Genomic DNA, 16298 nt, shown 5'->3' with positions numbered 1-16298 from the left:
GAAATACGTTTTAAATGTGAGTGATTTAATTGTAACAATATAAAACCATTACTCAAAATCTTAATATGATATTTGGAAGAATATATGAGGCGTATACAACCTTTTCGCATACTAGTTGACACTACCAATCAAACATTATCCATATGTTTGATGTCCGTTTGGTCGATAATTCATTACCTTAACCACAAAGCGTCAATGGTCGACCCAAATTCATGTCCATACGTTGTGTGGTTTAATCAATGTATGGATAGATGAATGGACCTTGATTCTAATAGTTTCTTTAACTTGACTATTATTCTTAAAACAAAGACAAATCTCAAATCATCTGAATGGAGGGAGCAGCCATACTTCTGGGCTGTTTACTCTTTGTTTACAAAAGCACGGCTGTTGAACTCGACACCATTTCAGATACAAGTGTTCTGACAGATGGAGACACGTTGGTCTCGCCTGCTGGAATTTTTGAACTCGGATTTTTTAAGCCAGGTAGCTCTGAGAACAGATATCTCGGTATCTGGTATAAAAAAATTGCCGACAGAATGGTGGTTTGGGTTGCAAACAGAGACAGCCCACTCCCTGGCGCATCACCGCTTGTGTTAAAGATTGTTCATCAAGGAATTCTCGGCCTCTTCCACAACATCAGCATGATTTGGTCATCTAACATAATCACCTCAGGAAACACAACCGCAAGGCTTCAGGACAACGGAAATCTTGTTGTGATTAATCAACAGGAGAAGGTTATCTGGCAGAGTTTTGATTACCCAACCGATACACTTCTACGTGGCATGAAGTTAGGGAGTGAAGAAACACTAAGTGAACCCTGGACAGATTATAGATAATCTGGACAGATTATAGATAATCTGGGGGTTAAGTAATGTTTCCCACGGATGAGATCTAACTGAGAAGGCTGTTCTTCAGGAGACCTGCAAAACAAACACCGTAAGCTCGTCACTGAGAAGGGGGGGTTCCTCCTTGTGACCACCCTCCGGCGTGAGAATCAGACTAGATTGCTCTGAATATAAGTGTATATTAAGAGATTGCTAGATAACTGGGTAGCAGATGATCTTACCATTCCAAGATGTTGGAGTATTTATAGCCGAAGGTAGGTTAGAAGGTATAGCCGGCTGAATAGTATTCCTGTTCTACCAACAGTGGACTATGCACAGGCCATACTGGTTGGTGGATAGGTTACGGCCAACAGTAACTATGTCGGCTGCACTATTCCTCCAACTGTAGATTATGCACGTCCTACCTACTGTGGATTATACGCAGGCCATGCTGGTTGGTGAATAGGTTACGGCCCACAGTAACACTATTTCACCAACTGTAGGCTACGCATGCCCTGCAGTAAGGGTTGGTGAGTAGGCAGCGGCTAATAGTGACAAACAGTACTAGAGGGTGCTCCTCCTCGTACTGTTGTCAGTGAGCTGTCACCCTGTGATTGGCTCATGGGTTGTTCTGGTCAGATTGTCTGTCCTATCCATACCTTGGTAGGTACAGTACAGATCTTTCAGAATCATACGGACTGGCTCATTTTGGCGGGATTGTTCCCGTCTTGCTCATTCCTTCATGTGACTACTGAAGTATCTATTGTCTTGTGCGTGTAGCCCTGCTGTCTGCGGGTAGCCTTCCCTAATGGCTTGTATCCGCAACTGCGGGAACAGGCGGGGTACTTCACCATTGGGAGGCTTTCCCTGCGTGTACAGCTTGCGTACTGCGCGTAAGGTTCTCTGAGCATGGTGGGTCCTGCGGAAGCAGATGGCCTTTGCGCAGACGTCCCTGTTCAAGGTGAGTCTTGCGGGACCAACTGGGCTCTGCTGGGACCTACCTCTTCAAGTCCCCCCAGTCCAATGTTCTTCTCATGAATGTTTAATAAAGTGAGGTGAACTTTTGGACTTTGAGCAAGGGGTTTTGAAAAGGCTTTTTAGTTTTAAGGTTCTCCGTGGGGATTCTTCCCGCGGGTTTCCTAGTGTCACTTGCAAAAATTCCCGATTTTTTTTGCTTGATCTTTGGGTATGATGCGGGTAGGTATGTAACCTTCTCGCAAGGCAGGAGCGTTGAGTCTCACTTGTATATAGTCTCCATGAGGTTCTGGTGGTTTTCAACATAGTGATCAATTATGCTAAGACCACCAATTCCATTACGGAGTTTCAAACAATATAATTCTCGACGTTCCCGTTATGCGGGGATGTTATTCCTCTATCCGCAAGCATTGCCTAGAAGATCCTTCTTGGTTTCAATTCTCTGCGGGTGCTAGGTATGTGAAGGGTTTTGCCTTAACACTGTACCCGCACCTGTCTTATAGTTACTTGGTTGCCAAGGTATTCTTGGATTCAATTCCCTGCGGGTGCTAGGTATGTGAAGGGTTTTGCCTTAACACTGTACCCGCACCCGGCTTATGGTTACTTGGTTGCCAAGGTAAGGGGTGTTTTCCCGCTTACTTTTGAATCTTTTTTGAATTTTGAATTTCAAAATTCGAAGAGTTGGTAGAAAGATAGGAACAGTCCAAACGTCTGAAACGTCGTGCGACGGTTTCTTCTGACTGTGTCAGGACGTGCAGGAAGTTATGGTGACGTGACATTATATGGTCATTCCAGTCTCTTTTTCAGGCGCGTGGGCGCGTTTTTTCGGGCGCGTGGCCGCGAAATTGCTGGCACACGTCCTGTCAACAGCTGTTGCCAGCCTGCTTTATGCCACGTGTCATAGTTTCATTGCACCTTCGATTTCTCTCTCCTCCGCATTAAATTCATCGCATTAATTGCGATTAGTATATAAAGGGGGAGAGGGCTGTTTGCAATCCACACTTTTACCCTTCTCTTCTTCTTCTTTAGCGATTTCCGGCAAATACTCCCCTTTTCAGGCTAGCATTTTCCCGAAATCGCTTTCTTTTTTCTGCACAATGTCTTCTCGTGATCTTGAGTCTTCGGCCGATGACAAGAGTACTGCTGGTGAGTGCCAGTGTGCTCTGCCCGGCGATCAGTACCGGTATGTTGTTAGGAAGTTCATGCTCGATCCTCTCGAGCCTGAGTTTCCTGAACCCCACCAGACCGTGTACGATGCCCCCAGTGGCAAGATCGGGGTATATGCTGCATTCTTTGTTTATGGGAACCTTAGGTTCCCATTGACAAAGTTTGTTTACCGTGTCCTCGAAAGGCACGGTGTTCATCTGACCGAGCTGCACCCAATGGCGATCGCGAAGATTCGCCACTTCGAGTGGGTGTGCCGGATATTGGGTGTTGAGCCCTACGTGGACCGCCTGATGACCTTCTATACTTGGAGGTGCATCCAGGGGTGGTACACCCTGACAACCCGAATCAAGGGTTTGAAGATTTGCGCGACAGAGCGCAGTCTCCGATCGTGGAAGCGGGAGTTCTTCTACATTTCTGCTCGCGCCGTCCCCATTGCCATGAAGTTTAAAAATGGCCAAGCCATTCCGAGCCACCACGCCACAAACTACCAGGAGGCGGAATGGTTTGCAAAGATATCCCTGGTCCAATCTCCGGTTTTCCGGTTTCCGGAGTCCGGGATGGTGATGTTGGGGATGAGCCGAGTGTGGAAAGAGGCTGACGAGCAAAAGGTTCCAATCGTCCTCGAATACGGTTCGAACTCTATCCCTTACGGTATGCTCCGTTTCTCTTTGCTTATACGAGTTTATCTTCTAACTGTTTATTTTCTTTCAGAGGGGAACAACTTGGAGTCGCTCCTGTACCCGCGGGAAGCTGACGGTCCCGCGCGGATGGGTACTCGTGCTCTAGACGAGAACGAGTTGCCCATCCTGGAACAAATGGCGGATCGGTTTGTGGAGGTCTATCCGCCGGGCCAAGAGATCCTGAGCCACCGGCGGCCAGGTAAGGCGATATTCTATCCTCAACCCCTCAATGCTGTACCCGCTGCTGGAATTCCTTACGTCCTTTCTTCTTCTGAGGAATCCGCAGATGGTCCTCCGCTAGTGCGGAAGAGGAAGGCTTCCGGCGGGAAAGGAAAGGAGAAGGTGGCCTCCACAGCTGATCCGGTGCTTCTATCTGACACCGAGTCAGATAATGAAGAGGTGGCGGGGAACCCCGGTGGTGAGAAGACCACTGCTCCGGAGGCTACGACTGTTACCTCCGGAGAACCGACGACGACGGTGACCGGCATCAAGAGACCGGCTCCATCGGGTTCATCCCCGCCCGTCCGTACCTTCAGGCTCAAGAAAACCCGTAAGTATAAACATTCTTTTTGTAGATTTATCATACTTCATAAATTTATTAACACTTGTCTTCTTTCTGCAGGCGTGGATGTTGACGCATTCCAGGCCGCCAATGACGGTAGGCTCGGTCAGCCTACCTGAGGCGTCGACCCAGGCACCTTCGCCTGCTTCCGCTGGTCCAGTTGCTCAATCCTTTGAGCCAACTGTTCCAGCCGAGATGACGTCACCGCCGGCGGTGAGTGCAATTTTTACAGCATCGTTCACCGAGCCGGCGGTTACTGTTGCTGCTGACTCTTCGGCGGCGTCCGCGGCGGACACCATGCCTCCGCCATCGACTGCGGCGGAAACCATGCCGCCTCCGCCATCGGCCTCGACGGCTGGACCTTCAGGTACGCGCGGGGCTTCTCGCCGATATTTGTTACCTTCCCATCTGCCTGACCTTTTGGATGGATTTCCCTTAGGTTCAGGTGATGGGTTCGGTGGCTATCGGCCTGTGATCGACCCTACAGGTGCGTAGGGTTCTTTTGTCCTTTATGTAATTTTTATCATCTTTTCCTAACTGCTTTGTTTCTTTTGCAGTGTCGGATTCCAATGAAGTGTATGTTCCAAGATGGAACATACGCCGAGGAACAACCCTTCGCACACCTGTGGAGTGCGTGGACTGGGCTCGCCACGCTGCTCCCCATGGTGCGTTGGGGGAAGCCATGGTTAGCTACCAGGAGGGTAGGCTAACCAACGAGCTTCGGGTTCTCCTGGCCCGGATGCAGCCACGCGTCGAGCTGCTTTGTCGTGAAAACGACAAGTTGAAAGCAGCTCGCGTTAAAGAAGTATCTCAGGCGCGTGCTCTCCGGGAGGAGAACCAAAAACTGACCGCAGTATCTGCGGAGAAGGAGAAGGCCTTCAAGGCCCTCGAGGTTGAGGTTCAAGCGCGACTCGAGGCCCGCTCCAAGGCTGCCCAAGCTGTTAACGAACAGCTTCGGCTAGCTAAGGAGACTGCGAGGAACGCGACCGAGAGGGCCACCAAGGCTGAAGCTGTTGCTGAGCCTCTCCGCCTGGAGAATGAAGAACTTAAAGCTAAGTTAGAGGCTCTTCAACAGGCTCATGATGCCTTGGCTATGGAGGATGCGAAGAAGCTTCAAGAGATCCTGGACCAGAGGGGTGTGCTTGCGCACACCGAGCGGAAGCTTAAGGGCGTTGAAGAGGCCGCTGCAAAGGATGTGCTTCTCGCCAACCTTAATAAGAACGAAGCTGAACGCGCCTGCACCCAAGCTCTGGTTGCCAAGGAATGGCTTCTTCGAGAAGCGTTGCCTCAGGTATTTTAGCTTTATGTCGTCACGCTTTCCTTTGTAGAATAGTTCTTATACTTGTACGTTTTTTGTAGGTTGTGCATCGGGTCTTTTCAGACATCTTACGACGATGCTATGAGCGCAGCCCTCAACGCTTCTCATGAGGATGGGGAACGGACCAGCTTCCTGCTTGGTCTAGGGTTTGCTGAGAAAGGCGTCCCGCCTTCCAACTTCCCTTTGTATAACGCGGATACCGAAACTATTTATGACCAAGCAGTGAACCAGTATGCTGCCTTCCCGCATCCGGTGGTGGAGAAGGTAAATGAAATTGCTGCTGCTGATGATGGGCTTGCTGTCCTTAGAGCTTTCCTTGAACCGTCACCCTCTGCTGATGGTGCGGGTCCAAGTGGGAGTGGTCCTGAAGCATGATCCAAAAGATCCCTTTCCGCCACTAGCGTAGATATTTGCTCTTGTACTTCTTTTGTATGCGGGTATATACCCAGCAATGTTTGTAATATTCAAGTTGATGAAATAAAGAATGTCCTTTTCTTTGTTTATTTTACGCATGTTTACACTTAGCAATTTCTTTAGTACTTAGATAAGTTAACTTTTTGACATGGTAAATTATAAGTTTATTTTTGCTTCCTCTTTCATGATTGTGTGGGTGGGACCGTCACTTGCACTTAGTAGGATGGCTAAACTTACATTTATCCTGCGTGGAAGTTTTCCTTATCTTTTCCTTGAAATTTTCTAAGTGTTCAGAATAAGTTAACCTTTGAACGTGGTAGATGATAGGTTGAAGTTTTGCTTCCTTGTTTGTGATTGTGCGGGTAAGACCGTCACTTGCACTTACAAGGATGGCTAAACTTTACTTACATCTGACCTGCGTGTAGGTTTTCCTTATCTTTTCCTTGAAATTTTCTAAGTGTTCAGAATAAGTTAACCTTTGAACGTGGTAGATGATAGGTTGAAGTTTTGCTTCCTTGTTTGTGATTGTGCGGGTAAGACCGTCACTTGCACTTACAAGGATGGCTAAACTTTACTTACATCTGACCTGCGTGTAGGTTTTCCTTAGAACTTTTTAACATTTTTAGCGTTGTGTTTATGCGGGTTTTGCCGCCTTCCACACGCAATTACTTACTTCTTCACGCATTGGTGCGGTGAATACCGGCACATGGGAAGTTCATAAGTTAAAGGTTAGGCTATCAACACATTGTGTAAGGAGAATCATTTCCATTAGAAGTGGCTCTAGGCCTTTTCTTTACAAGTTTGGAATTGATCTACATATAACATTTGCGTAATTGAGCTCCATTCCATGTTCTTGGGATAGGAGTGCCATCGAGCCTTTCAAGCCGGTATGCGCCTTTTCCCAGGACTTCTTTGATAATGTATGGCCCTTCCCAGACTGGGGCCAGCTTTCCTGGGCGCTCTTGGTTTGAAGCCTCGTTGTTACGCAGTATGTAGTCTCCTTCATTGAAGTTGCAGAGTTTTACCCGCGTGTTGTAGTACTTTTGCATTTGTCGTTTGTAATTTTCTTCACGTACTGCGGCTAAGTCTCTGCGTTCCTCGGTTAGCATAAGGTCTAACCGTCTTTCCGCATCATTGTCTTCTGGCTGGATCAAGACCCTTGGTGAGGGTAAACCAATTTCGACTGGGATCATGGCTTCAGTGCCATAAGTGAGACTGAACGGGGTTTCCCCCGTACTGGCCTTTTTCAGCGTTCTGTTTGCCCAAAGGACGTGCGGGAGCTCGTCCACCCAGCCGGATCTGTGTTTCAAGAGTCTTTTCTTTATGCCATCGACGATGCTCTTGTTTGCTCTTTCCACCTCACCATTACCTTGCGGGTGTGCCACTGAGGTAAAGGTGTGGGTGATTTGAAGTTCTTTCAGCCACTGCTGTAGCTTCTTGTCAGCAAAGTTGGTGCCGTTATCGCTCACCAGATTCTGTGGAAGTCCAAAACGACAGATAATAAATTCCCAAATAAATTTTTTAATATGTTTTGCGGTTGTTTGGGCTAAAGGTTTTGCTTCTATCCACTTGGTGAAGTAATCGATGGCTACCACTAGGAACTGAACATTTCCTGCTGGTGTGGGAAATGGTCCTGTCACATCGATGGCCCACTTCTGAAATGGCCACGAAGAAGTGACTGGAACAAGTTCGTTCTTCGGGCGATGCGTGTTGGGTGCGTAAAGCTGGCAAGACCTGCATTTTCTAGTGTATGCCAGTGCATCCATATGCATCCCCGGCCAAAAGTATCCCGCATTGTTCAGCTTAGCCACAACAGCGCGGGGACCTGCGTGAACTCCACAGATGCCCTCGTGTACTTCCCTTAAGAGGTAGTCAGCATCTTGGTTGTCCACGCATCTTAAAAGTGGGCCAAGAAAGTTACGTATGTAAAGGTTGTCATTGATGAGTTGATAATTTAGTGCTTTACAGCGTAGTTTCCTTGCCTGTGTTTTTGATTCTGGTAGTGTTCCTGCTGCAAGGTAATTTATTATTGGTGTCATCCATGTTTCTGTACCGGTTTGGATGACACAAATTTCCTTGTGCGGGACTGATGGTGCTTCGAGGAGTTCAATGCGGATGTCCTTTCCCAAGTGGGTGAAGGCCAGTGATGCAAGCTTGCTTAACGCATCCGCAGATTTGTTTTCGCTGCGCTTAACGTGTATGACTTTACAATCATTAAAATCACGCATAAGGGTTTTTGCCTGGGCGAGGTACAGGGCCATTAGGTCGTTCACAGCCGTGTACGTCCCATTTATTTGGTTGGCCACCAGCATGGAATCCACGTGGGCTTCCAAGTTTTTCACTCCCATTTTACGCGCAATTCTCAATCCGGCCAAGAATGCTTCGTATTCGGCTTCGTTATTCGTACTTGGGAAATCCAACCGAATAGCGTAAGTATATTCTTGGCCCGCTGGGTTGGTTAATTTTAACCCTGCGCCTGAACCCTCGTTGTTGGCTGCTCCATCAGTATAGAGTCGCCAGATATTGTTGATGTCCTGTGCTGGGGAGGGTTGAGCCTCCTCCTGGCACTCTTTCTCCCGCGTAGCGGGGACTTCTGCAATAAAATCGGCCAGGACCTGGCCTTTTATGGCTGGTCTTGGCTTGTACTTAATTGCATATTCTCCCAATTCAATTGCCCATTTGGCTAGACGTCCCAATAATTCGGGTTTGCCTAGAACGTTTGAGAGTTTGAAGTTGGTGAGAATGGTGATTGGGTGCCCCTGGAAATATCGTCTTAACCTGCGTGAAGCGTGTATAAGTGCTAAGACTAATTTTTCGAGGGTAGAGTACCGGGTTTCTACGTCTGTTAGTACACGGCTAACATAATAGATTGGCATCTGGATGCCTTTTCGTTCTGTTAGCAGTACTGCCCCGGTTGCTCTATCTGTTGCGGAAAGGTATAGGATTAACTCCTCTCCCGCTTGTGGTGCTGTAAGTGTTGGGAGTTCGATCAGGCGTGACCGAATCTCCTGAAAAGCTGCTTCCGCTTCTGGTGTCCAGCGGAAGTGCGTTTTCTTTAAGCAGTTTCTTAATGTTGACACGAAAGGAAACGACTTATCTGCATGGTTTGCCAAAAAGCGATTAAGTGCGACTAGTCGTCCATTCAGTGTCTGAGCCTGTTTGATGGTGGTAGGTGATTCCATTTTAACAATGGCTTCGACCTTTTCAGGGTTCGCTCTGAAGCCATCTTTAGTAACAATGACTCCCAAGAACTTCCCTTCTTCCATCCCAAATGAACACTTGCTCGGGTTGAGCTTCATGTTTATCTTTCTGAGCGTGTTGAAAGTTTCTTCAATGTCTTTCAACATCGCTTCTGGCTCGGGGCTTTTGATGACCAAATCATCCATATAGACTTCCAAGTTTCTCCCGATTTGGGCATGAAACTCTTTGTCCATCAGGCGTTGGTACGTGGACCCTGCATTCTTAAGTCCGAAGGGCATCATTTTATAACAAAATGTACCATCGGGCGTCCGAAACGCGGTTTTGTCCTGGTCATCTACGGCCATGTGGATTTGATGGTACCCCTTATACGCATCCAAGAAGCATTTAAGGCGAAATGGTGCCAACGAATCCACCTTAAGATCAATTTCTGGTAACGGATAACAATCTTTGGGGCATGCTTTGTTCAAATCTTTGAAATCTATGCACATGCGCCATTGTTTGTCATTCTTCGGTACCATTACGGGATTTGCAACCCATGTTTGATATCTACTAACGCGTATGATGCCTGCGTCAAGGAGTTCCTTGACTTGGGTTCTACACGCGTTAGTTTGTTCAGGCCCCATTACTCTGCGCTTTTGTACGACTGGCGTAACTGCCGGATCGCACTTGAGCTTATGCTCCGCCTTACTTCGGGGTACACCAGTCATGTCAGCTGGTGTCCACGCAAAGATGTCAGCGTTTTTCTGCAGTAGGCGTTTGAGTAAGGTGCGGGTGGGATCAACGATTGTTGGTCCAATGGTAACGGCCTGGTCGGGGTATTTGCCATTGAAGGCCCATTTTTCCGGTTCGGTGATGGTTGGTTTAGCCATCTTTGATTGGGGTTTAGATGAGACAGATGCGATGCATACCTGGGGAATGCCAGTGATCATCGCCACACCCTCAGCTGTTGGCCATCCCATCATGCCGTGGACTGAAGATACCACGGCGTTGAATCTTGCCATCCCGTCTCTCCCGAAGAGGATGTCGTACGTGTGGTGTGGCTTCCTCATCACGACAAAGTCCACATCCTCTGTGCGGGAGTGTTTTCCATCTGTAAGAGTGACGGGGAAAGATAGGATACCCAGGGGGGTTTCTGTACTGCCGTCAAACCCTTCCATTGAAGCGTAGACCGTTTCCAGGCGTTCTTTGTCTTCATCATCCAGCTTGTCAAAGAACTGCCTGTACATCACCGTCGACGAAGCGCCGTTGTCAACAAGAGTGCGGGAAGTGATGTAATGCCCCAGCTGGCTTTTGATGACGATGGGGCCTTCTTTGCTGGGGCCTCCTGGCACTCGCGGGAAGCGCACCTCAGCTTCCTTCCACGCGCATGGTTCTGTCGCTCGTCTTTTTCTTCCTCCGACCTTGCCATGAACCATGTTGATGCTGATGTCGACGGGCTTTCGTCCGTTACCTCTGTACCGGTTGTCACTCCTTCCTCCCTTCCTGATTGATGCCACGAGATGTGCAAGTCTTCCATCCTTGACAAATGCTTCAACAATGTCTTTCAAGGATGTGCATTCTTCAGTACCATGACCCTTTGTCCCGTGGAAATCACAGGACTTGCTTTGATCCGCATTAGGTTTCTGCCGGATCAATGGTGCTTTTGGCCATGGCAATTTTTCCGTGGCAAATATCTCCGTGACGCTCTTGGTGAGTGGCGTCCACCGGTTTTTTCGGTTTGAAGGGTGTGTGTTGTCCCTTCCGCCAACAAGAGGGCGAGAGCTGGATGAGGTGTCAAAGTTTACCCTTGACTGCCAAATACCTAGCCGCCTCTTTTTGTTCTGCCGGGCGATCCTAACGTTGTTCTCCCTTGTCCTCTGCGTGTAGAGGTGTGTACTCTGGGGAAGATCCCTTCCCAGTTGCTTTTCCGTCTCGGCAAAGCGCTTTGCCGCTGTCATGATGGCATCCCAAGTTGATGGCATGCCATCCTTACCCGTCAATGTGCGGATAAGTTCTGGGTATTCGGCGCCTTGGATGAAGGCGGCGCGAACCAGATCCTCACTTATGTTGCCGAGACTTAGCTTTTTGGAGTTGAAGCGGGTGATGAAGTCTAGTAAAGATTCATCCTCCTCTCTCACGCAGTTGAGGATCGTCCACTGCTCTTCAGTGTACTTCCTCTGTTGGCTAAAGTGCTGGCTGAACTTGTTCTGAAAGTCCGCCCAGTCATATATGTGGTGGATCGGTAAACGATCGAACCATGCCTTGGCCGCTCCGACCAGAGTCATCTGGAACATGTAGCACCACGTGGGTTCCGTCCAGTTGCTGACGGTAGCCCCCGCAATGAACCTGTTCAAATGGTCGTCTGGGTCGGATAGACCATCATAAGTGCCAATGTTGGACATCTGTTTGGCACTTCTCGGGGTGATTGCTTCCGCAATGTCCCTTGCGAATTTCGACTTTCCTGCATTTGTAGCAGTTGGTCTAAAGGTTTTGGAGAAGTCACGCGGGTTTCTCTCCGCGATTGGTTTAAAAGCTTCCCCAAAATTCCTTTTTGGTTGGACGTCCGTTTCCTTACGCTTCCCTTTCGCCTTATGGCGAGGGTTCGCGTCGGTATCGGACTCCAACTCGTCTGAGTACTCGCAGTCACTGCTCATATTGAGGTGTTGGCGAGTACTGCCGAATTCGTCAGCCTGTTGAGCTGAACGCAAGCGTTCATCCAATTCGGCTTGGAATTCTCTTTGCCGTGCTTCGGCCCACGCCTTCACTTGATCTAGTGTTTGGCGAGGGGCCCTTGTTCGTTTTTCCAACTGGGTGTCGGTGAACCCCAGTGGAATATTTACTGCACTTGCTCCGGCCTTGGTGGTCGGAGTAGTGTTCGTAAGGATTGTATAACCGCCGGTGTTCCCCCCAGTTGCTGGGGTTGTTACCGGGGTTTCTTGGTCGGTTACTGGCCTTTGGACCGGAGTAACGTTAACCATTTCTTCAGAAATTGTGAAAAAACTAAAATAGTTCTAGCTTTTATGCACGGATGGCGCCAATGAAGAAACACTAAGTGAACCCTGGACAGATTATAGATAATCTGGACAGATTATAGATAATCTGGGGGTTAAGTAATGTTTCCCACGGATGAGATCTAACTGAGAAGGCTGTTCTTCAGGAGACCTGCAAAACAAACACCGTAAGCTCGTCACTGAGAAGGGGGGGTTCCTCCTTGTGACCACCCTCCGGCGTGAGAATCAGACTAGATTGCTCTGAATATAAGTGTATATTAAGAGATTGCTAGATAACTGGGTAGCAGATGATCTTACCATTCCAAGATGTTGGAGTATTTATAGCCGAAGGTAGGTTAGAAGGTATAGCCGGCTGAATAGTATTCCTGTTCTACCAACAGTGGACTATGCACAGGCCATACTGGTTGGTGGATAGGTTACGGCCAACAGTAACTATGTCGGCTGCACTATTCCTCCAACTGTAGATTATGCACGTCCTACCTACTGTGGATTATACGCAGGCCATGCTGGTTGGTGAATAGGTTACGGCCCACAGTAACACTATTTCACCAACTGTAGGCTACGCATGCCCTGCAGTAAGGGTTGGTGAGTAGGCAGCGGCTAATAGTGACAAACAGTACTAGAGGGTGCTCCTCCTCGTACTGTTGTCAGTGAGCTGTCACCCTGTGATTGGCTCATGGGTTGTTCTGGTCAGATTGTCTGTCCTATCCATACCTTGGTAGGTACAGTACAGATCTTTCAGAATCATACGGACTGGCTCATTTTGGCGGGATTGTTCCCGTCTTGCTCATTCCTTCATGTGACTACTGAAGTATCTATTGTCTTGTGCGTGTAACCCTGCTGTCTGCGGGTAGCCTTCCCTGATGGCTTGTATCCGCAACTGCGGGAACAGGCGGGGTACTTCACCATTGGGAGGCTTTCCCTGCGTGTACAGCTTGCGTACTGCGCGTAAGGTTCTCTGAGCATGGTGGGTCCTGCGGAAGCAGATGGCCTTTGCGCAGACGTCCCTGTTCAAGGTGAGTCTTGCGGGACCAACTGGGCTCTGCTGGGACCTACCTCTTCAGGGAGAGATTACTTGAGAGGAATCACATGGCGTCTAACATCGTGGAAGAGTAGTCAAGATCCAGCTCCAGGTGATCTTACATGGGGCGCGGACACACTTGGTTATCCTGAAAACAAACTAAAACAAGGAGCGTCCATCATATTTCGCGATGGACCGTGGAGTAATGAACGGTTTGTTGGGGTTTACATATTCGGCAAGAGGTTAACTTTTACGTATAATGTAATTATTAATGAAAGTGAGGTGTCTTTTGCTTATAATATTGAAGATGACTCTCTCCTATCAATAATCACCTTGAATTCTTCTATGCATCTAGAAAGTTGGGCATGGTTAGAAGAAAGCAGAGGCTGGCAGCAGATTGTGCAATTCCCAAGAGGTCCCTGTGATATGTACAACATTTGTAATGCTTATGGAACCTGCAAAATTAATATGAATCAACAGTTTTGTACATGCTTAGATGAGAAAAGGTTTGTACCCAAAAACCAAAAGGATTGGGACATAGCTGATTGGTCAGGCGGTTGTATTAGGCGAACACCGTTGGAATGCAAAAAAGGATCAGAAGGGTTTATCAAGTACTCTAATGTAAAACTGGCAGACACAGAGAATGCCTGGTTTAACCTGAGCATGACTCTTGAAGAATGTGCTACAAAATGCTTAGAGAATTGTACTTGTATGGCTTATGCAAATCCAGATGACACTCAAAGCATCTGCTTACATTGGTTTAATGACCTTCTAGACATCCAAATATCACACGAAGGTAGTGGCGGTTCTGATATATTTGTAAGGATGGCGTCATCTGAATTAGGTAATAAGGTGCAAGGCACTTTTTATGTTTGCCTTATCTCCATGATTGCAGTTAACTTGTTGTGTAATACTGTGTAGATTTCAAAAAGCAGGGAAGAGGAAGCACTAAAATCATATTACTTGTAGTCATTTTAGGGGTTCTTCTCATGGGAGTAAGCATCACTACATGGTTGTGTTATGCAAGGAGAAAATCGAATCAAGCCAAACCAACAGGGGAAGGTAAATGTCGCTCACCAGTAAACAACTAGAGTAATATGTACTGTGAATAGAAGTACTTTTGAATAGACTATCCATATGTGAAGTCTTTTTTTCGTAGAGGAAATCTTAATGGCCTCTAAAAGCCAGGAAGAAGACATGGAGCAAAAGTTATTTAGCTTCTTCACAATTGCTAATGCCACCGCCAACTTTTCACCTGATAATAAACTTGGAGAGGGTGGATTTGGACTAGTTTATAAGGTAATTACTATATGTTGCGAGGATCCATAATACCAAAATTGCATTTAAATCTTCCAGTCTTCATATGTATGATAAGAAAATGAATAAATGTTGAAATCACCTTTGTTTGTTTTGTTTTTTATTTGAAAATGGTAAATGTACAGGGTATGCTGGAAGATGGACAAGAGATTGCAGTTAAACGTCTCTCCAAGAACTCAAGTCAAGGACATGTTGAGTTCCAGAACGAAGTCATCTGCATTTCGAAACTTCAACACCGAAATCTTGTGAAGATTCTTGGTTGTTGCATAGAGGGAGATGAGAAGCTGTTGATCTACGAATACATGCCAAATAAAAGCTTGGACTCATTTATTTTTGGTAAATATCATATACCAAGTACATATATTTCAGTATTATATACATTGGTTTAAATTTAGTAACTTTTCATAGCAAGAAACAAAACATTACTGAACCAACATGGTGACCAGATACAACTCAAAGCGTGCTTCTAGATTGGACAAAGCGTTTCAACATTATCAAAGGAATTGCTCGAGGACTTGTTTACTTGCATCAAGATTCACGATTAAGAATCATCCACAGAGATCTTAAAGCTGGTAACATTTTACTAGATCACGATATGAACCCTAAGATATCAGACTTCGGCTTAGCTAGAAGCTTTGGAGGAAACGAGACCCAAGCAAACACAGAAAGAGTTGTTGGCACATAGTAAGCCATTGAACCATCTTTTCATTCACTCCTTGTTTATCTTCATGTTGAATTCTTTAGTACTTTCTTATAAGCATTCTGCTACGTGCGTGCAGTGGTTACATGTCCCCCGAGTATGCACTAGATGGTATTTTCTCAATAAAGTCAGATGTATTTAGCTTCGGTGTCTTGGTGCTGGAGATTGTGAGTGGGAAGAGAAATAGAGGATTTGTTCCATCTTACAACGAACATAACTTTTTAGAACATGTATGTTCATTAGTCACAAACTATATATGGCTTCAATTCATTTTGCAAATCTAATACCTTTTAAACTATATTAAGGTATGGAGTCTCTATAATGAAGGCAGGTCAATGGATTTAGTTGATTCAAGTTGTGCTGGGTCGTGTCATAGTACTGAAGTAATAAGATCAATCAAAGTTGGGTTGTTATGTGTTCAACACAATGCAGGAGACAGGCCAAACATGTCATATGTAATTCAGATGCTGGGCGATGAGGGTGAACCGCCACAACCTAAGCAACCATTATTTTTCATGGAAAGGCAAGTACATGTGGCAAATGTCTCTTCAATTACTTACATAGAAGGTTCAACGAACAATTGCACTATTACAGAGCTAGATGCTCGATAGAAAACTTAATTTCTATCACATCATTGTTTCACAAGTATTATTTGTTCCACATGCATGTATTTATTAATTTGGATCTTTATCAAGAACAATATGCATTTACAAGTATGAAATCAATCGTACTAATTTACAAATCAGTTGTGTCTATTTACATATCAAACATAGTTTCAAGCATATTTAGCCATGTAGATTCCTACTAACAAGAACCCTAGCACATGCACATTAATTTTTTGATTCAACAAATACTTCTATCATGCCAAACATGCTTTCTTGTAAATTCCTGATCATTAGCAGCTCGAACACATACTAAAATCGCACACCGCCATTTGATTTTAAACATGGAACACTAACACAAGGTTTCAACACTAAGACATGGAAGTTGTGAAATCTATTTATTGGATGTGTATTTCAACTTTAGCGTCATTAAGCAATGTGTGTGTATCTTTGATATTGTTATTGGTTTTGTAGTTTTTAGACAAGGGTATTCTAGACATTTCATATATATTGTAACTTTTTCTAGC

General features: G+C 46.3%; 1 protein-coding gene across 1 annotated transcript; it reads left to right on the top strand.

Moving 5' to 3' along the window:
• The first annotated feature begins 329 nt into the window (after positions 1-329).
• On the top strand, positions 330-15899 carry LOC143603549 (G-type lectin S-receptor-like serine/threonine-protein kinase At4g27290). The gene is made up of 8 exons (XM_077080329.1): positions 330-810; positions 13196-13996; positions 14074-14214; positions 14312-14451; positions 14595-14805; positions 14916-15153; positions 15249-15399; positions 15475-15899. The coding sequence occupies exons 1-8, from the start codon at positions 330-332 to the stop codon at positions 15778-15780; spliced, it is 2469 nt and encodes an 822-aa protein (XP_076936444.1). The 3' UTR covers positions 15781-15899.
• Positions 15900-16298: the final 399 nt, after the last annotated feature.

This window comes from Bidens hawaiensis, unplaced genomic scaffold (genome assembly GCF_021521415.1).
Source record: "Bidens hawaiensis isolate Kalapana, Puna unplaced genomic scaffold, B.hawaiensis_p1.1 tig00062130_1, whole genome shotgun sequence".
NCBI classification, from domain to species: Eukaryota; Viridiplantae; Streptophyta; class Magnoliopsida; order Asterales; family Asteraceae; genus Bidens; species Bidens hawaiensis.
This window is presented reverse-complemented; position numbering and strand designations above follow the sequence as displayed.